The sequence below is a fragment of the Lingula anatina genome, chromosome 4, assembly GCF_051362555.1.
Source record: "Lingula anatina isolate TDL-2025a chromosome 4, LinAna3.0, whole genome shotgun sequence".
NCBI lineage: Eukaryota > Metazoa > Brachiopoda > Lingulata > Lingulida > Lingulidae > Lingula > Lingula anatina.
The window spans coordinates 4,771,757-4,797,715 of NC_141770.1; the positions used below are offsets into that span (position 1 = coordinate 4,771,757).

The 25,959-nt window shown below is 35.9% G+C and overlaps 2 protein-coding genes across 17 annotated transcripts in view; one reads left to right on the forward strand and one right to left on the reverse strand.

Annotated features, from left to right (window-relative positions):
* The first annotated feature begins 6,883 nt into the window (after positions 1-6,883).
* Positions 6,884-20,943, forward strand: LOC106173402 (IST1 homolog). 2 transcript variants are annotated; one of them, XM_013554530.3, is made up of 11 exons: positions 6,893-7,978; positions 8,751-8,862; positions 9,053-9,129; positions 11,500-11,603; positions 12,664-12,751; positions 15,388-15,471; positions 16,010-16,123; positions 16,401-16,590; positions 17,291-17,508; positions 19,578-19,632; positions 20,504-20,943. In XM_013554530.3, the coding sequence occupies exons 2-11, from the start codon at positions 8,772-8,774 to the stop codon at positions 20,686-20,688; spliced, it is 1,206 nt and encodes a 401-aa protein (XP_013409984.2). In that variant the 5' UTR covers positions 6,893-7,978; positions 8,751-8,771; the 3' UTR covers positions 20,689-20,943. The 2 variants fall into 2 exon arrangements, with proteins under 2 accessions (XP_013409985.2, XP_013409984.2); XM_013554531.2 differs by lacking the exon at positions 19,578-19,632 and having other exon boundaries at positions 6,884-7,978.
* A 1,130-nt stretch (positions 20,944-22,073) lies between these two features.
* LOC106173403 (WD repeat-containing protein 97) overlaps positions 22,074-25,959 on the reverse strand; it is a 35,671-nt gene continuing 31,785 nt past the window's right edge. For all 15 annotated transcript variants that reach the window (XM_087011458.1, XM_087011454.1, XM_087011457.1 and 12 more), the window contains 4 exons: positions 24,249-24,390; positions 23,803-23,854; positions 23,412-23,589; positions 22,074-23,157 (listed from right to left, as the gene is read on the reverse strand). In XM_087011458.1, coding sequence (XP_086867584.1) covers positions 22,842-23,157; positions 23,412-23,589; positions 23,803-23,854; positions 24,249-24,390 — 688 coding nt within the window. In that variant the 3' untranslated portion in view covers positions 22,074-22,841. The remainder of the gene's footprint in view (positions 23,158-23,411; positions 23,590-23,802; positions 23,855-24,248; positions 24,391-25,959) is intronic.

Consider the following 25,959-nt stretch of genomic DNA (forward strand, 5'->3'; position numbering starts at 1 on the left):
GGTTAATGAATCCATTTTACATTCAAAGTTAGTCACCCTTTTTTTTCAAAAAAGTTTTTTTGTAATAATCTCTTAAAAGATTATTACAGAGTACAGCCATCTATGGAGGTCACGTGGTCCGGTGACAAGCACAGGTTTGAGAATAATTGCCGTTTTTGTGGTGAAATAGAATATATTATATTTCTATGAGTTGTTTACAATGTATTTATTGTGAAATATAGATCTCATATGAAGAGTTGTAATCCCTTTTATGTGATTTGGCGACTAAACAAAACCTTGGGTACGTGCATTCCAAGGATACAAAGGATCCCTTCAAACATGACTGTCAACGCATTTAATAATTTTTAGAGTAGGGCAATTTTTTTTATTGTAGATTGACGTGAAATCAAGGACAAAAACGCTGTAAAAAGTAAGCATATTCAGGGGGTCCACGCTCCATTCCGTCTGTGCACCTCGGCAGTGAAAGACTTGTGCAGATAAAATCAACGGTTTTGACAGCTCTCTTCCTCGCAGAATTTGTTAACTTTGATTTCGTTTGCTTCAAATCGATCTTTCCCCGAGAAACCTCGGGCATTTTGCTGTGTAAATATTACGTTAGTGGAAGAAGCAGTGTGCTCATGTAAGCGAATTTTCTTACGTACATATAGCCGGGAAAACAATATGGAAAATCGCTGTTACGAACGTATTATTGCAATGACAATTATATCAGAGAAACATCTCGAAAATTCAGAAAATGAGAATGAATACTAAATGATGGGTGAGGGAGGACTCGATGAATCTAATCGCTAAGACGACTTCTTTGGCAAGAACTAACGAAGGCGGAGTTTCTCCTGACTTCTTCCCTTTAAGTCAGTATATAAACCAAAACGAAATCTAATGCACTTCGAAATAAATACAAACAAATATGGTATTAAAAGTAATTTCTTACTAATTTAAGATCGAGGCTGCGAAATACCAAGTTATTTTTCATAGCGAATTCATTTTTTCGAAGTATTCTGTAAATAGAATTAATAGAAAGAAGTCAAAGACAAATCGAACGTTTACACCTTAAACTTATAAAATTATAAAAATATATTATAAAAATATAATTGAAGTTCGTGAGGTATTTGTGAAGGGGGAGGGGAGGGCTCTTTTTCGGGTTAAATGAGGTCAAGTCAAATTCCAGTGCAGAGGAAATATGACTGGGTCCCACCCACTGGTAGCTTGAGTGCCTAGAATGCGCTCGGGTCAGCGGGCCAAAGAGGGTGATTATGCCTCCTCACCCTTTGTCGGAGTACGTCATTCTTATGTCATCTTTCCCTTTGTCGATAAGAAAGGGTGAACAATTAGGTATGGTTTGTAGCCGAGGATGGCGAAGAATTTCTAGATTCAACAACTGAAGATGTGTTAGAACATCCTTTATAAATGTTAATCTTATGTTCCATTAAATGTGAGCGATAAATTGTAAACGATGAAAGAATTAGGAATTCACTATATCTGCGCCGTCCACTAGTTCTGGTTATGATTGGTTGCTGCTCTCTACTGCTGGGAAGTTCATGGTTTTTGAAACGTGTGAAATACTCTCTTGTACGGTAAATTGATTTGAAAATGTATTAATTACCTAGGCCATCAAAGTGGATATATTTATATGTATTGTAACCCAACCTCCAGGTATATCAGCGTTGATATATAGACAGAATAAAAATAGTTACATGCTGTGAATGCATCCATAAAAAAATATTGATTAATGTTAAAATTAATTAAGAAAAAAATGTAATTAGGATGTTTTTGATAATAAAATTATTTAAAATTATCAAACAAACAAGCAAACAAACAAACAAACAAAAGATATATAATTAAAAAGAATTATCATTAAATAGGTTAACGAGAACTATTTCAGGTGTTATTTAAAAGAAAAATAGGAAAATTGTTTTCTGCTTTTTACTTATTTTGCTGACCAGATTCAGGTGGAGGAGAAAATATCTTTTAAGCGGATTAGCAAAATTCTCAAGAACTGTGAAAATAAAAAACCAAAAAATTGAAAAATTTTAAATGCTGCTCGGTATCTAGGGAGCTTAAAACGATCTTTAACGTAAACGATTTAAGTTGTTTAAGCACTGCTTATATCAAAGTGAAAATGAACATATATGTGGCTAAATAACTTAAATTAATAAATAAATTAAATAAATTTCTTAACAAAAGCAAAAATAAAGAGCTTAAATTCTCGAAAAATATTTTCAGTTGCACCACGTTATTATTCAATTGACAGAAAATCCCACGTTGAAGAGCTTGAAAAAAATTGCAAAAAGTTAAAATGGTTTTGTTTGCTAAATTATGTACCAAATCTTCCAAGCGTTTTTTTCCTAATGCATATATGTTAATGATATTATATAAAGATGATTTTTCTGTTTCATAAACATGTACAGGTATGAGGTCCGATAAATCAATGTTTTGTTTGAAACAGGTAGTTAATTTTCAACCTCGTGTAACCTCTATGTAAAATCTCTATATTAGAATATCAGGTAATCTCTGAAAAATGTTATTTATAATATGGAAGACTAAATAACGAGCTGCTTGATATGTCTGTACTATTAACACACGCCTCTTCTGAGCCATTTTGCTATATCTGTACATACAAATATCTTAGATACCCATATCTGAATTTCGAATCACAAAAAGCACCATTACAAATGCTTGCTACATAATGTAATAATGTGACTTGTCACTAATGTTCACGGCAATCCATCTCTCCCGACAATTCTCCAAGCCACCATTCTCTCGGCTTCATTAGCAACACAACACATTCAGCTCATGAAAACATAGGGTTTACACTACGGCTTCGGAAATCGCACAGCGATATTTAATTTAACAATCCTTGGAATTTATCCAACACGCATACCAGAGGTAATGATAGCTCCACACCCTGAATTTCAAAGCATAACTCGGGTTGACTCACTGGGAACCTGGTAGCCTGCTTTTTTGATGATTTGACTGCAGAACTCCGGGTGTGTTGCCAACATATTTGGATCCGTTGTGCGACCCCAATAAACTAGAGGTACACGTGACGTGAATATCCACACTTGCTTCACCTTCAATCCGGATTACCTGTGGGGCCTGTTTTAAAAATTTACTACATCCCTAAAACATAGCTCTACATCAAAATGTTAGCTGCCTTGTCCCCAGTTATATCAGCAGTTGTCCATTTACTGAAGTTTTTCGGATGGTTAAGACCAAGAAAGACGAGGCTGATATTGGAGACCAGTAGATACCAATAAATACTTGCCTGTGAATTTTCCTTCCCTGCAATGAAAAAAAAAAAAAATGATTTCGCAGAGAATAAATTTCTTCCCAACGGCAGCCAGCATTTGACAGAAAACTGCAATGTTCGCCTAACATCATATTGATTGGTCGCGCGTTCGCAGTCCGTGCAGTTTGATTTCCATTGAGATGATCGACGATGACGGTTTATAAATAAAACATTTTTAAAATATGAAGAAAATTTAAAAGAAAAATTTTACTAGTGATAACATTCGCAATATCTTTGTAGAACCATTGACGTTTTACATTCTTATCCACCATCCGACAAGTCGTTAACCAAGACAAGTCAACCAACACAAATTCTCTCTTTTTGAATAGGAAAGGGAATTTTTTTTTATATTTGTGCATTCTGTTGTAATTTAAAACGAACCTTTCACCCCAATCAAATGCAGTCCCTGTGTAGTTTTCCGAGTTTCATTTATTCAACAGTTGACTAATAAACATGAGCTCAAACGAGCAAAAATGTTCATTAGATTGGTAGTTGGATCATATATGGTAATTTTATAATCAGCGTATATTAACTCAAACGGTTTTACACAGCACTATTACACCATCAGCGCCTTATTTATTTAATTTAATACTTTATTGGGCACTAAAATATTAACAGATGCATTTTACAGGCTCTCTACACAACTTAATACATTTGTACATATAAAACCACCTAAATTTATAAGTTGAAGTAATTATATATAGGACTTACGCTGTTCTTTCTCAAATTATAAGGACAATCGCACGCAAATTTAGACCAGGTGGAGAATATTGGGAAACTTGGTGAACAACATCAAGACCAAACTTGGAGATCATTTGATATATGAGCCGAGTCAAGAATTACGCAATAACGTTCAACAAGTTACTGGAGCCTCTTGTGAATAATAACACTGACTTATATCAGTCTAAGTAAAGAAGCTTTGAAGCACTGTTTACATTAAATGTAAGAAAGCAACGATAAACGTCTGAGCAAATTCTCACACACACACACACACACACACACACACACACACACACATATTCAGCGCTGGTCTATCTCTATATTCATTAATATTTAAAATATACTGCATATGTGCATTTACATGTTGATGTTCGTTAGCACCAGCTGATGTATTAATTTCAATGAACACCTGAAGAAAAGTCCATCATTAGATCTAAGATTACAGGACCGACCCAAAGTATCGGGTCTTTTCAAGATTGAATCAAAGGCTTGCTCTTAATCACTGAAGCTGCAAAACAAATGCCAGCTTCATCTCTTTATCTTCTCATAGCCTTTTCTGAGATCTGGCCGCCTAAATTCAAGCAGGAGCAAGCTTTGTTCACCCGCATGCTTACGTAAGACTTAATAAGTAGGCAGGAAGGAAATTGGAGGGCGCCGCCGTAGACTTAATGTGTCAGACGCGTCATGTAAAGCCTGTTTGTTTGGAGTCACACCTCCCATGCTTTAACTCACATGCCAAGTGTTCTTTTGTGACTGCGATTTGGATATTTGTTACAAAATTTTTACAAATACCCTTAACATCAAAAGAGGACGACTTGTTTCTGTTTTCAACGCAATTTTCTACAGGCTGAGTTTTTCCATGAAATTGTGTTTGAGATATATATCTCCATCCTAGGACCCCCAAAATAACTTGTCGTTTGATACGTTTTCAACCGCCTATTGTTATGTCGGCCGCAGCAGTGCACTTTCAGTGATGACTCGAGAAGTGGAAAATCATTTACCTTTTTGTCTTCAAACTTGAGTTGAGTTCGAAAATCAGCACGATCGGGCCATTTCTTTTTCCGCTTTTTTCGGCATATATGCAATACTGATAACACATTTCAAGGAAAACCGACAGGAGTGATCAATCTTACTGAAATACAGGTCGAGTTCGAAAATCAACTTAATCGGACCATTTTCCAAAAGTTATACTGTTTTCCCCCCCTTTTTACGGCATATTTATCCACCGTTATACAGATAACAAAATCCTTGTCATATTTTGCTATAAAACAGATCAAGTTCGAAAATTATCTTGATGGGTTTAATTTTAATGAAGTTATGCCTTGTTTGTATGTACCAGTAAGTGTTTATTCCTCAGGTTCCATTCTAAGGCATGTTAACAGTCCTATTATCACTGCCTGATATCACGTAAGTGTGATAATAGGTCTAGATATATATTACATGTATGTATAACACAAGTAGTTTAGAGGGCCTGTAAAATGTACTGAAACATTTTAGTGCTCAATAAATTATTATTATTATTATTATTATTGAACTAATTATATACAGAAAAGTGTTATTTTTCTGCATCTGAACAATATTGTTTGATGATTATATAAAAATGATGGAAATGAACAGTTTGTCAGATTCAATCCTTCACCATGTTTAGAATCTGAGAATGGAGCATTAAATTGGATATTTAAAATTGTTCCATAGATTTATTTCCCATCTCAAAAGTTTGTTAGTTGATCATGTAAAAAGGATAGTTAATTTGTTATAAAAAGTGTTGAAATGGAAATAAACTCATTTCAGTACAGTTATCTCTTGTTTACATTTTGGCGTTTTCAAGGTGTGAATTTGAAGTCCCACGGGCATAAAGCTGAGTGGTATTCATTTTTTAATGTCCATCATGTTATGTATAGTAAATAATTGAAAATTGCTGGTGATTATGCTGTTAATCATAATGTAATATTGCATCAAAATTGACAAAAAACCTACTTTGTGCAGTACCCCACAAACGTTATGAGAAGAACACTGTGTTACTTATTATTTTGTAACTTACAAGAATGATTCTTAGGATTGACATACTGCTCAAAGCGAATCAGGTACGCCACAAGATGATTCAGATAATATTATTATCAATAGCAGCTAACATAAACTGATTTCTGGCATAACCGAGCTATTTCGAATAATAAATGGCTTTTGTGATTCGTGATATATGTATTTGATTACATGGTAAAAGTCACCGCCATGGCCTGAGCCGATGGATAAAAATTATGACTTCAGCTCTTCATATTCGCGGTGGTGAAGGAAGGACGGGTTAAATCACAATCACTACTGGCCTATTTATCTCTATCTCCTCTTCCACATTAAGAGATTTTTTTATTATATAGGTCCAAGTTGCATGAAAGGTGCTTGCGATCTAAAATAAAAACATGCTGTGTTTCATGATGCATATGAAAATAAAATTTCAAAAATCGATTTAAAAATGTGGGCGATAATTTTTCAGACTTTGAATAATAAATATATTTTCAATGTTTGCCTTTTTTTTACCCGATGAAGACGATTAAGTTAATTTTTTAATGTTGCTTCTAAAGATGGGTACAATAAGGCTTCGTTCACATGCAATGTCTATTTTCTATTTTCTATTTTCTATTTTCGGTATGTCTTATGATCACGGTCTGTGCACTGGATATCCCGCGGCGTAATTACTGGCAGCGCGAGCCAGTTACTTATAGTAACTTATAGTAACTGGCTCGCGCTGCCAGTGATTACGCCGCGGGATATTCAGTGCACAGACCGTGATCATAAGACATACCGAAAATAGAAAATAGAAAATAGAAAATAGACATTGCATGTGAACGAAGCCTAAATGTGTTCGGCGTGGACTGCGCCACCTGGCGACCTGTGTGCATGCCCCTACTACTGCAATATTCCCATTATTTGTAGTTTGTCTACCAAAGGAAGATACATGCAAATGAAGAAATCACATGCACAGCTATATTTTATTATTTTCTATATACCTTAAAAATCTCTGCTTTATTTTAAATCTCAGAAAGTATATAGAGTATATTCAAAGAAGATGCCAAACTTAACAATACTTTACTGAGCAATAAAATGTGCTCGCTGAATTAAGAGGGTTGTATCTCGAACGTAATTAATTCCTTTACCGTAGGACGGATGAGGGCAGAAATTGAGGTATCATATGACGTATCCTGAACCCCAATATTAATTCGATTGTAATAAACATTGCTGGCGAACCTTCTTTTTCTCCTCTCTAGGAAGGCAAATTCGGGATAGAAGCTTTTAACCCTGATGTGAAACATATAGGCCTACTAAGCACCTGTGGCACTAGTGTGCAATGTAGATTAAAACCAGTCCCCCAAAAATCTGTACGTACTCCGCCAAGCTCTTAAGGATGAACGGGGCAATGCTGCTGTTACATACACGCTATTGGACACCTGCTATTTTACGAGCACATCTAAATGCTAATTGTGTTTCAATTTAATGCACATTTATTTAGGCCTACTTTTGTGTAAATCACAGTGAAACACATATTTGAGGGATGAATGCTCTAAATTTTAACAAATGGTATAAAATATGGATATTTTCACCGCTGTTTTGTATTTTCATGTTACATATTGTATCTGGGGTAAAAAGCATTGTTTAACACAATGAACACATGTGAGGTGATCATTTGTAAATAAAACCACATGGAATTGAGGGTGGGACAACCTTTTTGACCAGTGTTGTATTTATTTAATTAAATTTATTAAATTTCATCGTAAAACCGCATTGATAAATACATGTAGTTTCCGAAAATGTCAACGGTTGCGTTAGATGAGCTTTCAGTTGCTGTGACACGGAAACATCGCAATATCTCGATGACCTTTGACACCAGGAAGTGAGGGATGAGCAACAAGCACGGGAAACCAACTGCAGTATTTTTTATGTTGATGAACTACTTCAGTTCCCAGACACTGCAGAATACAGGTAGAGTAACATTTGTTTGTCATATGAGATGGTAGTCATTTACTTATAGGGGTTTAATTGATACAGTGTATGAACTCCTTTCATTTATAATCTTATAGCGTCTCTATATGTCTCTTCATATACATTACACTACCATGTAACGTCCCCCTTTTCCACATTGCGTGGCATATGATATAGTTTTCAATGCACTCTGCTTTTAGTTTGTGTACATGTACTAAAAGAAACATATTTTACAATTAACTTACACCCTTCGTTTCCAGTTGTAATTTACAGTGCCAATTATAACCCCAAATATATATATATATATATATATATATATATATATATATATATATATATATATATATATATATATATATATATGAAGAAAAATACCACAACAAGCTGACATATGACACCTTCCCCCTTTTGATTACACATGTATATATACATAGTGAGACTGCCCTTGTTATTATGCATATAAATATTTGTCACATTACTGCCATTATTATTATTATTATGGACTGTTCAGTTATATATGTTTTAAAGGAAATATCAGGTGACAGTTTGTCTAATTTTGGATTTGGTTCCTTTTTTTTTACACGTAAGATAGTTCATTTAAGTGTAAGGATTTGTTCAGATATGGGAACTGGTTAGGAACAATGACGGGAGGGAAAGGGATTCCTCCTTTATGAAGATTATTTGTTTCCTAACATACTTTTTTTTATTTGATGTCAATATCAGTTTTTCATTTACATGCTGTTTATATAAATTTCCTTTTTTTCTTCTATAGTCCACACAATATCACACTATCATGTTTCGTAAAAGTGGGCCTAACTATCTGAAGCTGAAAACAAATCTCAGGCTCTGCATTCAGAGGTTGAAGATGCTTGAGAAGAAGAAAAGTAAGTTGACAAAATTAAATTAACTTAACAATTTAGGAGGATTTTAACATTTTAAGTTAATATTTAAAATAAGTCTGGTGTCAGTAGGTGTGACCCTTTCTTTGTTTTCTTTTGAATCTAACTCAACAATTTTGACAAAAGGTCTTGGCATAAGTATATTATTTTGTAAAGTTTTTAATTCTGTTCTTAGGTGAACTTGCTATGAAAGCTAGAAAGGAAATTGCAGATTATATATCAGCAGGTAAAGAAGACAGGGCAAGGATAAGGGTAAGTGTACGTGTGTTTTGTGTGTGTGTGCATGTGTGTATGTAAGTATATGTATGTGTGTTTTGTGGGGGTGGCGGTTTTGGGGGGATGCTCATGTCAATGGACATGTGCATGTATGTGGAAAAATGCTTGTTTGTGTTTGCATGTTTGAGCATACACGTGCAAGCTTCTATGTGTGTGAGGATGCATGTGTCTGTGAATATCATGTGTACAAGTAGATATACATCTACTCTCAGGCTAGTGCTTAGATAGACAAGCTCCCAAGTGTGCCCTGTTCTTATTATCATAAATTGTTGTTTACCATTCCATGCACAACTTTGCAAATTAAAGAAAGAAATGCCTTCAACATTAATATTTGGAGACTTATTTATTGTACCACCAGCGTTAGCGCTGGCGGTACACATGGTTTCGGTCCCGTCCGGATCGTTCCGCCGGCTCCGCCGGACGGCTACCGTTACCGCTTCTCCTCCTAGACGGTAAGGGCCCCCGTACCCATCTCATGGATTTAGGTCACCTATAATCTCAACTCGTTCCACGTAAAATTTGGGCTTTGTCGGTATTGGGGTCTGGGTGTGGCACTCATTGCAATGCACCCTTGTCTAAAAATGGCAAAATTAAATGCTAATTATCTACCCTACGGAAGGAGTTATGGGAAAAATTTCTATAGACGGCTTTCCAAAAGTCATATGTGTAGATTTCAAGTATACCCTTGGATTTGACCTTTGACCTTGAAGTAAAGGTCAAATGGGCCAAAATTTTCAAAAAAATGAAATTTTTTACGAAAAAAATTTTTTTTGCCCTGTTATTCAGACACCACACAGACTTAACCAATAATATTATTGGAAGGTGTTACCCTTCAGGTCATCTTTCATCTCCATGAATTTGGGGTCAATCGGTGCATTTTCACGGGAGTAGCGGCCATAAGATACCGAAACTGAAAACTGTCTCTAATTCGGGAACCGTTAATGCTAGAGACCCATTTTTTTTTGCATTTTGTAGAGCATGTAAAGCCCAACACTGAAGGTTGTCTCGGTTTTTTTGTATTCCATACGGTTTTCGAGTTACGCTGTATCAAAAAGTACATATTGGTGGTAAAAGCAAAATGTGCAGTACGGTAATGGATAATAAATTTTGAACTCTGGAAAAATAAAACATAAGGCTTGGCAAAGCAGACAATTTGTGTTCAAAAATGACATTATTTCATCAAATTTGAAATTCTGAAACTTCAGAGCACCTCCTATTTCAAGAATTTTGACCAAAATGACATTTTCTTTATTTTAATTAATTTTTTCTGTACGAAATTTAAGTACATTATGGTAACTCCAAAATTATAACATTTAGTCCCTTATTTCTCCAAAACTGGCAGAGATAGGTCCATAGTTACTATTGAAGTTGAATAGGAAGTCATATACTGGCAATCTTACTATGACCTTGAAAGTGACCTTTGACCTACTTTTCACCATGAACTGAACTTTGCAAATTTTGCTTCCCTTTTATCTCCAAAACTGGCAGAGATAGGTCCATAGTTACTATTGAAGTTGAATAGGAAGTCATATACTGGCAATCTTACTATGACCTTGAAAGTGACCTTTGACCTACTTTTCACCATGAACTGAACTTTGCAAATTTTTCTTCCCTTTTATCTCCAAAACTGGCAGATATAGGTCCATAGTTACTATTGAACTTGAATAGGAAGTCATATACTGGCAATCTAAATGTGACCTTAAAATAAACTTTTGACCTACTTTTCACCATAAACTGAATTTTGCAAAATTTGCTTCCCTTTTATCTCCAAAACTGGCAGAGATAGGTCCATAGTTACTATTGAACTTGAATAGGAAGTCATATACTGGCAATCAAAATGTGACCTTAAAATTGACCTTTGACCTACTTTACACCATGAACTGAATTTTGCAAATTTTGCTTTCCTTTTATCTCTAAAACTGACTGAGATAGGTCCGTAGTTACTATTGAACTTGAATAGGAAGTCATATACTGGCAATCTAAATGTGACCTTAAAATTGACCTTTGAGGTCATATACTGGCAATTTACTGTGACCTTGAAATTGACCCTTGACCTACCTTACGAAGAACTTAAATTTGATTGTACCATATATATTTTTTGCAATAGTTTAAAAATTCTTGTTGATTGCATTTTTACAGCTTGTTAAGCACAAAACTGGTGGCTGTGTCCCTTATTTTGTGTATGTGGGGGTCTATACGAATGCGCTTGCTCCAGCTGGTGGTACAATATTCGGAGGCGGTATCGCCTCTCTGATCCTCTAGTTTTAAAAGGAAGATTTTGTGTAATATAATGACATGTTGTGGCTATAATTCACATCATGAGACGATTTCTTCCTGGTCTTGTAGGTAGAGCACATAGTGAGGGAAGACTATATGGTGGAAGGGCTGGAAATCCTGGAGATGTTCTGTGATCTGTTGTTGGCAAGATTTGGACTCATTGAGAAAATGAAGTATGTTGTTATACAAAACAGTCATTTCCACAGTATTTCTCACCATTTGTGTTATCTTTCCTTAATACCTTTTGCAATATTCATATTATTCTAGTATAACAGAATTAGTCAGATTACAAATGCCTTTGCTTTTTCTTACTGATAGCCTTTCCATCTCTATCTATCAAAAGGCAAAAGATTTACAGAGCGAATTAATTTGAACAAAGTCAGACACACACAATGGCAGATGGCAGATGTCTCAGTGATTCAGAATATCCTACAAGAATTTGGGAAGACCATTTTCATAGTGTTTTCTATTTTTTATTTTTTATCTTTAACTTACCTGATGAGGGCCATGGCCACCCTGAGCTTCAGAGATAACTTGAAACAAACTGCTACACTGTAGCATACCCTTGCAGTTTCAAGTTACCTATGACCAGTTTCATTTTGACCTAGTTTATTAAGCCAATTGAATCCATGTTTTCAAGATTTTTCACCAAAGATTGGTAAAAAAAACACTGAATGAACGAAAGTCTGGAAATATGTCCAGTAAGACTAGAGCAACACATGGGTTTGTTTATTGATGCAGCACAATACATCTCTGTTATTTTTGATTGGTCCAGAGCCTCACTTTGATTTGTTTGCGTTTATTGGTTTGATAGTTCAATGAGTCATAGGGGGCCTGGGTTTAAATTTGAGTAGCAGGCAGCCAGGCCTATCAAGTCTGGTCAGAGGTAACTTGAAACTGCAAGGGTATGCTACAGTGTAGAGGTAGTATGTAGTTATTTCTGAAGCTCAGGGTGGCCATGGGGGAGATACATTGGAATAAATAAATAAATAAATAACTAAATAAGTATAAATATGCCAAATATGTCCCAGAATAATGTGTACCACACCGGCACACCTTAATCACTACCACATGAACCATACTGATACTAATATTGGTACATAATGCATGTAGTGGAATTAATGAAATATGTTTTGATTAAATCATCTCAATATTTGTGTTATAAGTGCAAATTTTTATGTATGATTAACAGGAAAAAAAAAAGTAAGGTTGATGTTAATGTTTTAATGCCAGTGTACTTGACCCAGGCCTTGAGGAATGTATAGCTTCCATCATATGGGCAGCCCCCAGAGTGGTGGCAGACATTGCAGAATTGGCGCAGGTGAGACTTCAACACTCACACTAGGGGTACATTCCCATAGATTTTAGATCGATCTATCCCCGTGGGGAGTCTCACTAGATTACTGTCAGATAATCCGGCTTAATAGAGGTTGTCCGGGTTCTGAACGAGAAGACACATTTCCCCGTGATTTTACGAGATCTGCCTTGAGGTGGGGTTAAAATATAGAGACCACAAGGAAGTAGAGCAGCGATTTCTTTACTTGAAAAATAGCTGAACTTACAAAATTTTTGAGCTACAGGCTTATTCTTTTTTTCACTTTATAAAGAAAAAGTATTGATATAATATGTACGTACAACTGACAGGTTGAATTTGCCAAGCTAAGAGCCAATGACGCTTGCAAAGCAAAATTCGCCCGGAGGACGTACTACGCAGCAAAGTTCGCGTTTAAACAGGCTTCATCACCAGATATTTGCTTGTGGTACAGGAAAATGACATTAGTTACCATTGTTTTTCATTGATTGGTCATTTCATGAGATCCGTTTGAACAACAAAAGCTTTATAACTGCAACTTATTTTTCTTTATAATTTTTTTTACTATTAAACTTTACTTATAAAGAAATAAAAAAAAATCATTTGACATTTCATTTACTGATGGATGGCATATCAGAACATTAGACCTGCCAGCATCTTTGTTTTAATTTCACTAAATTTAAAGGCTGGAACTTGATCATAAAGTTATTTTTCTTCATTTATTTACTGATGAAAATGATGCTATAGAAGCTAATGGATAGCATTCACAAAATGTAAGTTTCATTGTGATCAGATTTGACTTAAATGACAGGAAAGATGACAAAAGAAAGTATTAAAATGGACAACATATAGGTTGAACTTTTCATAAATCATTGCATTTTATTGACAGTTATACACAAATACAACAAATAAACACAACATCACAGGCGAACTTGTATTTGTGATCTCAGTAAATAATATAAAAAACAGGTGTCATATAGTTATTTTAAAAAGTCACTACAGTAACATAAGAATGATACAAGCAAGAAAAATTATTTTCTTCATTAAATTACTAGTGCAGTACAATACATAGGCCTATATATATATATATTCATAAAACCAAATATTTCATTTTAAAGTAATAAAGAAAATGCCTGATACTGTAAGTGACACCCAGACAAAATGCCATCTGTTTATTACTGATATAATAAGTCAACAACATAATAACTAAGGACATAAGAGATTAATATACACTGAGCAATCTTCAGCATCTGTTTATCCTGACCACGTCTCTCACAGTTCTTGCCTGGTTCAATAACATGCGTTGTGTCTGTCATGCTCTAAAATAAAAAAAATAATAATTCACTTAATTTTCTGAAATATATATCATTATGTGATAAACGTTGTTGTAAAATACCAACTCTAATTTCTACCTTACTTGCAATTATTATAACCGACCACCCGGCATGGAATGTCACAAATGCAACTGAACATTGTGTATACTTAATAGGTGTGGAAAGTTCACCAGTATTTCATAATCAGGTTCACGTTATATGGAGACAGGAATGGTATAAGCAAATTTGTCTGATATAGTTACTGTAAAAGACTATTAATCACAAGTACTAGGGCTGTATTACATTAATAAACCATGGTGTCCTGTAAACTACACACAAAACTTACTCAGTACTTATTAACATGCCCCTCGACTGTTGATGATATGGTCTATACGGTGATGCCATGAAGCCAGTGACGTGTCGGGTGCGAGTTGTCTGCAGTTGGTCCCTTTCTTCCTACAAAATACTACGACCTGACCTGTACTTTAAATATGTCGACACTTTGTCCTAATCAACTTTCTTTACTTCACTTAATCTAATCAACTTCTCTTTCTTTACTTCACTTCTCTCGCCAGACGTGTCGGTCATCCATGGTCATTTTCCTGGTTTTCTTGCTAAGCTTTAACTGCAATGCACCCTATGACACAACATTAGTAATTCGCCATTGCGTTACTCTATGTCAAATTACATGACAACGCCAAAGTTTACTTAATGCAATCCTATAACATAGGCTTGTGAGAAGACGCGAGAGAAGTTTCAATGGCAGATTTTAACCCCACCTCTCGTGAAATCTCGCTCCAATCCAGGTCTCGTTTGACATCATCTGCTGCGCAGATGTTCAAAATAGGCTATCCCGGACAGTCCCTATTGTCCGTCCCGCCTACTACAAGCTGTAAGGGGGTAATTAACTTCTGTGCGCGGTCGGCTGACTGCAATTTAGCGTGTATCCCCAGGGAGTTAGGTCAATCTAGTAAGATCTATCTAAATCTCTGGAAATGCCCTCTAGGTGTCAGAATTAGCTGGAAACTCATTCAAAAATGATTGCTATTTTCTTTCAGATCCCAAAATATTTATATTTGCCATATATTATCAGATTATTGGCTTTAATTTAAGCATTAGGACTTGAGGATAAGAAATTAATTTTATGAAATTATTTTGAATTCTACGTGGGAACATATGGCTGGCACTAAAAAAAGGTTAAATGTTTTTTGAAACACCAAGTTTAACAGATTACTTTTACCTGTGTTTAATGAAGAGCTGTTTTCTTTTCATATGCAGGATAGCTGAATATTTTATCAAGATATTTCATGTAAATTTTGCACAATTTTCCAGGTTGCCCAGCAGCTTACAGCAAAGTATGGTAAAGAATATGCTATAATGTGCCAGACAAATCCTTCTGGAATAGTCAATGAAAAGGTTTGAATACCTGTTTATAACTAGGAAGTGCTCTGGTTGTAAATTCTACATTTATGTCATTATTGTTATGAAAGTATTAATAAATTTTTTTTATTCAAAACCATAGAAAGAGGTTCACCTAAAACCTTTCCTTGGCAAAATAAAAAGATTGCTTCAAATTTGATGTGAGCTAAAAGTTTACATCAATGAGTTTGAAAGAAAAACAGTTGCTGCAAATGGCCAAAAATGTTCAAGAATTCTTCATGTCTTTTCATATTTAAACTTATCCTATCAAATTTAAAACACTGCCTAATTTGCATGGTAAAATTCCTTCATGCAAATTTGCTTTAAATTTGCGGCACTAGTTTGCAACAAAACTAAAATTTGTGAAGGGTTGTCACTCTTTATGGTTAGAAGTAGCACTAGTTGATAACCAGTTTACAAAATGTTACTAAAGATGTCACAGCGACATCTGGGGCCAAGTTGGCCGTATTATCCCATTGTGACATCTTACTCATGAAAGTAAAGTAGAATTTAAAATTGGCTTGATATATTCCAGTTGCAGAACAAGCTGTCAATCTATGCCCCTCCCAAAATACTTATAGAAAACTACATGCTGGAGATTGCCAAGGCGTACAATGTGCCTTTTGAGCCAGATCCTATTGCTATGATGGTAATGATTGTATTTATTCTTGAATTTACTCTCTTTCTAAATTGCAAGTGACATTTGTACTTGTAATTATTTTTGTATCTTTATTTTCAAACAGAGACATCCTGAAGCTTCACTGCAGAGTAGAAATAATAGTTTTAACGCTGGTTATCTTTTGAAATTGATTGCATGCCATCATTCTGTGCAAAGAAGGGAACAGTGCATGGAACAACTCACATTTGCTGTTTATATTCAAGTTGTTGAATACTTAAATTATACAAAGATCTTTTGTGTTTTACAGGGAGAAATCCCAGCAGTCTCAGATCTGCTAGACTTAGGGTTTGATGGACAGCCTGGGGAAGGCAGTCATGGTGGGAGTGGGGGTGGGGGTGGTATGGTATTCCCCCCACAACATGTTCAGCCTTATCCCCAGCAAGTGCCACACCAGTACACTCCACTGTCATACCCGGGGATGGCAATGTCTCTTCCAGGTAGGGAAAAGGTTATTCTCTCACAAGGCATATTGTGAACTTGGCTTACTATATAAAGCTGTATTTGCGTGTGCTGTTTTCACTATGATGGACCTGCAAAACACGTGCTTCTTCTTGTGATATATTTTTGAGGGACTTAAATCAGATTACAGTTATTATACTCTATAAGTTCAGTTAAGGTGAATAAGTTATTTTACTTTCCAAATAAAGGTTTTGTTAGTAATGCTTGAAATGTTGATTAAAAGGTTTTGAAAGTTTGTTAGTTTTATGTCAGAAAGTACATTGTTGTGAATGTCTGAAAGTGAGGCATTAACAGTTTTTAAGTAGTCACTGTTATAAAATGGCCATTTAAGTTTGAACTAATTTGGACCGACATTTAGTTTAAGGGCACTCAGCAATAACTCTTTTGAGAATTTATCTTTGGCAAAGTATCATTTATTTTGCTTGGCCAAGAAAGTTTATTTTCTGTGATTTTTAATATAGCTAGAGAGATGCTGATTTTCAATAAGTCTCCACAAATCATTCAATCTTTCAGTTAAAGCTCCAAGATGCTTGCTTGGCTTGTACGACCTTTGGCCAATATTTTAACATGCAGCATGGGTATTTAATATCAGGTATGCCAGATGAAACTTTCAGAATACTGTATACTTGGGTCAAATTATTTAGTAAATACATGTCCACTTATGTCCATCACTTCAAGGTGTGCCTTCATCAGAACCACAGAATTTGCCACCAGGTGCCGCCAGTTTACCATCAAACCCAGACCTACATCAAGATGAGAAGCCTCCCTTACCAGCTGGAGACTACAGTAGCAGAGGAGCATCAAATTATCCTGACAAACTAGCCAAACACACAGGGGATTCTGGAAGATCATCTCCAAAGCGAAGTAGTCCCCCACCACCATATTACTCGCCTGCTGTAAGTGGAGTTAAAAAATAGTTCAGCACATTGGGAGGAGAGGGGGTCATCAAAATTAATTTTTGTGTGTGATTTTGTTTATATGTGTGAGTTATTGCCTTTGCCTGACTAAAACACAATTTTTTAAATTTCACTTATGGCAAAAAAATAACAAATTAAAAGCCAAGAAACAGGTTTGTAGATGTTAACTTTTTTTAATGATGAAAGAGAAATTACTCAAATTTTTAGGAAAATAAATTTCTTGCTATATAAAGGTCTTACACATATACCTTTATTTGGGAAATTTTCTCAGGAGTTGAGTATGTGGAAACTAATGGAATACACATCCACAATTATTTCCATTTTTATGTACAGACACAGATGTGTCTGTACATATTGCCATCACCTTCGTCTGTCGTCGCTGTCGCCATTGCCGGCGCCGGCGCCGTGCACTTTCCTTGTAAACACGATAAGTGGAGGACAGTTTTACTTTTTGGCTTTATATTTACAGAGCTGATGAATATTCATAAAACGCAGGTCAAGTTCGAAAATCTGCATGATCGGGCCATTATTGTAGAAGTTATGCTGTTTTTTCACTTTTCAGCATATATGCAACACTGTAAACACATTTTAAGGAATTGAATGCTTAAATGCTTAATATCTCCCAAAATGAAGGAATTGTGGGAAAAATTACTATAAATGTGTCAACAAAAGTCATGTGTGGAGATTTCAAAATTTTCTAACAATGGGAATTCTTTGCCAAAAAATCTTTATTTGTGCTGATTTTCAGAAGCTACATGAACCTAACCTATAATATTATGGTCAGGTGTTACACTTAGGGTCGTCTTTTATCTTCGTGAGTTTGGGGTCAATTGGTACATTATCATGGGAGGAGCAGCCATTAGATACCAAAACTGAAAACACTCTAATTCTGGAACTGTAAATGCTAGAGACCTCTTGTTTGTTGTATTTTGTAGAGGTTGTCAAGCGAAATACTGGAAGTGTTGTCTGTTTTTTTTTTTTCCATATGGTTTAAGAGTTGCACTATATCGAAAATGCAAGTCATTATTCAGTGGTAAAAATAAACTGTGAAATACTCCAACATTAGCAGAGATATGCCCATAGTTATAGTTGAATTTACTGTAGGAAGTCATATACTGGCAATCTAACTGTGACCTTGAATTTGACCCTTTGACCTACTTTTTACCATGAACTGCACTTTTCAATTTTTTTTACCCTTATATCCACATAAATGGCAGAGATATTCCCACAGTCACTATTGAATTTGAATGGAAAGTCTTATATCAGCAATAATACTGTGACCTTGAATTTTTGCTTTGACCTACTTTTCACCATGAACTGAACTTTGTTAATTTTCCTACCTTTATTTCTCCAAAACTGGCAGAGATATGATAGGCAGAGATATGCCCAGTTGCTATCGAACTTCAATAGGAAGGTATATATTGGCATTCATAATGTGAACTTGAATTTTCCCTTTAACAGATATGAGATTTTTCCGTGGAAAAACGGAATTCTGCGTTTTTTAATTCAATTCTTGAGTCTCAATGTTAGGTTTTGGGTCCCATGATAAATGTTCAGATTTTTTTTGAAACCTAGATTTCCTTTAACCTACTTCTCCCCATAAAATATCACCACCACATTCATCCAATCCTACTTATTCACAATTAAGAATTGGTTCCCATACCTACATCGATCCATCTGGATCGAACTATCTCCCTGGGGGTTCCCGCTAAATTGCTATGAGCTCAAGAGGCTTAAATGTCTGTCATGCCTACTGAATCAGCTAGGGGTAAAGATAATTACCCCTAACAGTTTTACTAGACGTGACAGGCATTTAAGCCGGTTAGTTTAATAGCAATTTAGTGAGACTCCCCAGGGAGATAGATCGAACCAAATATCTGTGGGAATGGCCCCTAACACACACACACACATCCACACCTTCCTTTAAAATTAAATGTGCTTACTCATGCTGGTGGTACAACGCCAAGAGGCAGTATTGCCTCTCAGATCCTCTAGTTATTACAAGTTTATGTTTGATGTAAAAAAGTTATTTTTTATGCTTGTTGAAGGGTCCATTTGGCTATGGTTCATCAGGGTCACAGCCTGCCCAGCCCCCTGGACCATGTAAGTAGTTTGCCTTCTTTTTTACTTTTCTGTATTTCTACTTTCATAAAAGGGTATTAGGTCACTTTCTAAACTTCTTCATGTTTATGGAATTGGGGACATTATTACTGAGCTAAGGCCCAGTCACACTGACAAGAGGATGAATTGAGGATACAAATTTTCTCGGGATTGGGCCTTCATTGTCATTCGCAACAGAATTGACCAAAAGTGACAAATTTCCACAATGTATGCTGATAAGAACAGTATGGAATACGAATATTTCAATAATGTATTGTATATGTATATCATGAATAAAAGCGGATGCCATTGCAGACATTTGCAAATCAGATGCAAATCAGATGCAACAGAATCCTGACAAATCCATAATATTCGTAATATATTATTTTGGAACGTGATATGGACATGGAAGGGATGCTCTATATACAGTTTGCATACTCAATACATGCTCTCTTAGTCTGCTAGTAAGCCGCAATTTACCCTTGAGTTGCGGATAAGAGCGGAAAACAGCGCATGTATTGCTTTTGTATTGTGGATGTTTTGCGGATGTATTGCGCTTGTCATCCCCAACCAAAATTTTGGGCAGCTCAGAAATCTTGTTAACGGAAAAAAATGCCTCTGTGGATAATTATGGATGTGTGCAGATGCTGGCCGAATGATACATGCATGTATGATGATACAAGCATGTATCAAGAATATTGCAGATGTTTTGCGAATATCAACCAATTTTGTGTGCAATTCATGCAAAATTCCTTGCCAGTGGGACAGGGCCTTTAATGAAATGTAGTTTGTGTCAGTACATTTTTTTCCACATTATTGCTTTTGCCCACATCAATTTTGACATAATCAAGATGTGATATACTTTTATTTCCAGATCCACGGGGAGAAGTTCCTGTTCTTCCTTCACAGCCTCCTGTGGGCTCAGTTCCCAGTCTCCCTTCAGTGCCCCCTGCTGGTTCGTTACCTGTTCTCCCATCAGTTCCCACTGACCAAGATGGAGATGATGTAGACTTTGATGACTTAACAAAACGATTTGAGGATTTGAAGAAAAAAACATAGATGACAGAAATTTTGTTGATTGTTCATGTTCACATTATGATAAGGGCAGTGATATGTATGCACTAGTCATTTTTAACCAACTGAGATTGGTGCAATTTCCTTTTGAACAGAATAGACTTAGCAACTGAGACTTGGCAACACACAAAAGCTCTGAACACTTTCTCAAAAGTAAAATTATCCATATTGACAAAAGAGAATGATGGCAAGATTGCTAGCTATAGAAAAAAAAGATGAATAAAATTTACCAGCCAGTTATTTTTTTTCTATAGCTAGAGACAAGAGAAACTCTCTTTGTATATTTAAAACATAAATAACTAGAAAAGCACTCAGAGAGCGCAGACCTCTGCCAAGGCAGCAAGGTCTCCATTCAATGCTGTTTCACCCCTAAATTTTCGATATTTTTGATTATTGAATATCGATTATTGATCTGGATCACCACCAAAAACTAATCATCTGTTCCTTGGCCCACTTCTGACAGTTCCTGAAAATTTCATCAAAATCGGTCCATAACTTACTTTTTTGATTATTGGTTATTGATTATTTATTGATTATTGATCCGGATCACCACCAAAAACTTATCATCTCTTTCTTGGTCCACTTCTGACAGTTCCTGAAAATTTCAACAAAATTGGTCCATAACTTTTTGAGTTATGTTGATGACAGACAGACAAACAAACAGGGGTGAAAACATAACCTCCTTGGCGGAGGTAATGAAACTGTTCAACATTATCCATGAGAATGATGGTTGTTTGCCACCCCTCTCTTTTATTATCCCAGAGACATCACCTTATGATATTTATTGATTATTATGCACCAGACATTGTCAGTTATGTAAAAGATACTCCAAGGTGGGTGATATACAGAAGTCTTAAGAGCAAAGCTGATGCATGGTATTCCAGGTTTATCATGCACTAGATGTGTGGCATGTATGTAAGATGCACTACGGCTGGATCTGTGTTGTCAACATTCATTGCACAAGTGACTTGTCAAAACACTACTCCACTCCTTTGGACAAGCAGCGCATACTTCTTTTGTATGGAAAAAATTAGGTCAAAAAAAGCATGCAGTTTATAAGGTTGACTACTTTTATATATTAAATGTTTTAGATATTGGCTATTGATAAATAAGAGAACGAGAAGCTGGAAACATGCTTGTGTTGATATGAACTGTGATATTGTGATATTCAACTTCTTGGAGTCCAGATACTTACATCTTATACAATCTCATGTTATTTGTCAGTGATGTATTTTTAAGCGAGACAAACATGGTGCTGAGTAGAATACATATTACAGACTTTAATTTTTGCCAAAGAGACCAAAGTCAAGAATGAAATTTGGGCCCATGAATATGTTTGATATATTTAATGCAAAGCCTGAAGACGTGTCCACTGATAGCACTGCAATTATTTATTATTACTATGTATTTAAATATTGTAATTATTACATAGTCGTTATGTTCACAGACAAATTTTATATTTTCCAAATATTCAAAAACAATCTTTTTTATTATTAAACAATCATTTAACATAAAAGTTGTTAAACATTTTCTTACTGATGTTGTCTGTTATAGCTAATTACTAGTATGTTTGCAAATTTGTAAATGAATTTTCTATTCAAGTCAATTTTTACCAATAAAACAGGCAATATTACAGTTATTTTGTATAACATACCAGTTAATATATACAGTTAAAGTATATGAACAATAAATACATATTTTTAAAAATATTTACAAATCTGTTTTCTTTTTAAAAAGATCTGTTCTCTCTTGAGGACTGCAAATAGAATGAGAGTGAAAAACAAAATTTGACTCACAAGTACCGCAAACTGGAGTGTAGACACTGGATGGTTTCGATCACAGAAATGCATAATTGATATGATGACTTGTGTTACAATTATTTCATAATAAATTAATGTGTAAAATTTGTTAGTACATATTTTGTATATCTAAGACAATGATAACAAGATGCTATAATTCTGTAAACTTGAAGCCTGTCAGCAGTCAATGAACTGATATACAATGACAATAAAACAAGTTTGGCTTAGGCAACCATAGCAACATGAAGCCTTCATCATCATGATAACTAAATATATTTCCATGGCAGCAATTCCTGTTTTTATCAGTAGATCATTTCCAATATGAATGCATTGCTCACATCAGGAAAACAATTCTTCAAAGTCAGTGACATAAGACCTGGATGGTACAAAGTATTTCTGTGAAGATTTCAACATGAGCAATACAGGCTGCTGGTTCCAGGAGTCGTATTCATCAATGGGGCTGGGGAAGGGATTCATGTACACAGTCTTCATAGGCATGATGATGCTAGGTGCAAAACCATAGATTTGTCCTGGGTCTGGCTGGCGCCCCCTAGCAGTCACTGATGGGTGGACATAGTCCAGTGACAGGTTAGTCTCCCTACGGGCATGACAACGACTGGTGTGGGTTTCACCCAGGCGTACCAGGCTTGGGGTGCTGAAATGAGAACACAGGCATGTTGTTACAACTGCAGCAGCAAATCAAGAGTGGGGCATGCTTTCATGTCTTTGAATTTGACTGAGAACTGTGAATGAAATTGCCAGCACAAGTTTTCTTACTATAATGGTTGCACAACTGTAACTGTAGTCCTACCCAAATGAACTGTTAAAATTTAAAGCTGAAGAGTTTAAATTATTTACTAATGTGGTGGCAAAGATGCACACGTGCACAACTATCATTATAGTGCATACCCTCCAACCTTGGGCAGAACCAACACCGTATTTTTAGCCTCCACAACTTTCTCCTCACTGTCACGTTTCCTCATCTTGTCCAGCTCCTTCTCTATTTCCATTTCACAGAAATAATTTATAGCCTCCAAATAGGTGGCGTTGTCAATGACAGACCGGTCTGGAGGAGCGTCAAAAGTCACTGTAAATACCAGGTAACATGTAAGTGACCTGTCATCAATGAGGCCACAGGCTCAGCGATAATCTCATCAGTCAAAGATGTGAGCAAGTCAACAGAGCAGCTACATATAAAAGTTATCGAACAAAATGTATCTTTACCAGATTAAACTTTTTTCTTAATCAGTATAACTACATGTTTTTAAGATTCAATAAAGTAATTTGAACTTGTGAATACCTGTCACAGCTCTGGATACTGGCCCTGACCCTGGCATGTCCTCCTCTGCAGCCTGAAACCAGTCAATTTGAACATGTTTACTCATAGATCCTTCTACGCCCCACTGATCACCCTGTGTACCACACCCCACTGATCACCCTGTGAACCACACCCCACTGATCACCCTGAGTACCACACCCCACTGATCACCCTGTGTACCACACCCCACTGATCACCCTGTGTACCACACCCCACTGATCACCCTGAGTACCACACCCCACTGATCACCCTGAGTACCACACCCCACTGATCACCCTGAGTACCACACCCCACTGATCACCCTGAGTACCACCCCTCACTGATCACCCTGTGTACCACACCCCAACTGAACACCCTGTGTACCACACCCCACTGATCACCCTGAGTACCACACCCTATTTATTTAAATCATTCTAATTATGCCTCACCCCTGGTGTCTTCTTCAGAATGCTCCTAGGTGTTGCAGGTGAGCTCTTTATTGTTCCCCTGCTGACTCTGCCATGTATACTGCCACTCTTCTTCATCTTCTCTATAGCTACCTCCAGGTGCATCTTGAATGCCATCATCCACCTAGTGGAGAATACATTATGTTACAAGAGTAATGGAACTTAAAAGAAAGAGAGGGAGGGAGACTGCAAGGTGTAAGTGACCACACAGTAGGCTCATGATGGCAAAAGATAATTTTGTTCAAATTGAATTGAAATCCTGTTTTCATAACCATTTTACAGTTTCCCTCCAGGACTTAAATTATCCAATTCTTGAGTACACATGCCAGAGTGTACTGGCAAGCCCTAGGTCTTCTATTCTGTCTCTCCCACAATATTTTAGCCAGTATGGGAGATTGGTGTGTTAAGATAGTCCTTAACTGCCTAAATGTGGAAATAAACATTGTCAAGTTATAAGGTAGGAATCTGCTTGCTCAAGCTGATGATGCAACAACTGTTACAGCATTTTTGTGGTGAAAACTGCTACCAATTTCAAATGTATTTCCCACACCTGAACAGCTAAAAGCAACATAGTAACACCTATTTAATCATAACAAAAAGCACTTCAAACTGGTGCCAGGAAATTTTATTGAAAGGTTTCTGATTTTACCAGTAAAAGGTGAAATAAGGCCTGCGATTTATTGAACATGGTAATTAGGGGCTTGTATCTTCTAAACAGAACTAGAGGATCAGAGAGGCGATACTGCCTCTGGATATTGTACCACCAGCTGGAGTAAGTGCATTCGGATGGAAAACCAAAAAAAAAAAAAAAAGGGACACCACCACCAGTCTTGTGCTTGACAAGCTGTATAAAATGCAATAAACAAGAGTTCTCAAAATATGCAAAAAAAAAAAAAAAAAAAAAAAAAAAAAAAAAAAAAAACATAACTGTAAAAATGGTCCAATCAAGCAGTTTTTCCAAATTTCCAATCACTCCTGTGATTTGCTAGACAATAGGCATGTTGGTTTTCCTTCAAATGTGTTATCAGTGTTGCATATATGCTGACAAAAGAGAAAACCTAGGGGCAACACTGGGCATATCTCTGCTAGTTTTAAAGATATGAGGGGCAAGAAAATATGCAAAGTTCAGTTCATGGAAAAAAAGTAGGTCAAAGGTCAATTTCAAGATCACAGTATATGACTTCCTATTCAAGTTCAATAGAAACTATGGGTATTTCTTTGCCAATTTTGGAGATATAAAGGCCAGAAAACATGCAAAGTACAATTCATCATAAAAAGTAGGTCAAAGGTCCATTTCAAGGTCACAGTTAGATTGCCAGTATATGACTTCCTATTTCAGTTCAATAGTAACTGTGAGCTTAACTCTGCCAGTTTTCGAGATATAAGGGAGAGAACATTTGCAAAGTTCAGTTCTTGGTGAAAAGTAGGTCAAAGGTCAATTTCAAAGTCATAGTACGATTGCCAGTATATGACTACCTGTTCAAATTCAATAGTAACTATGGCCGTATCTTTGCCAGATTTGGAGATATAAAGATCAGAAAACTTGCAAAGTGCAATTCATAATGAAAAGGAGGTCAAAGGTCAATTTCAAAGTCACTTTTAGATATAAAGTATATGACTACCTATTCAAGTTCAATAGTAACTATGGGCATATCTCTGCTAATTTTGGAGTATTTCACCTTTTAATTTCACC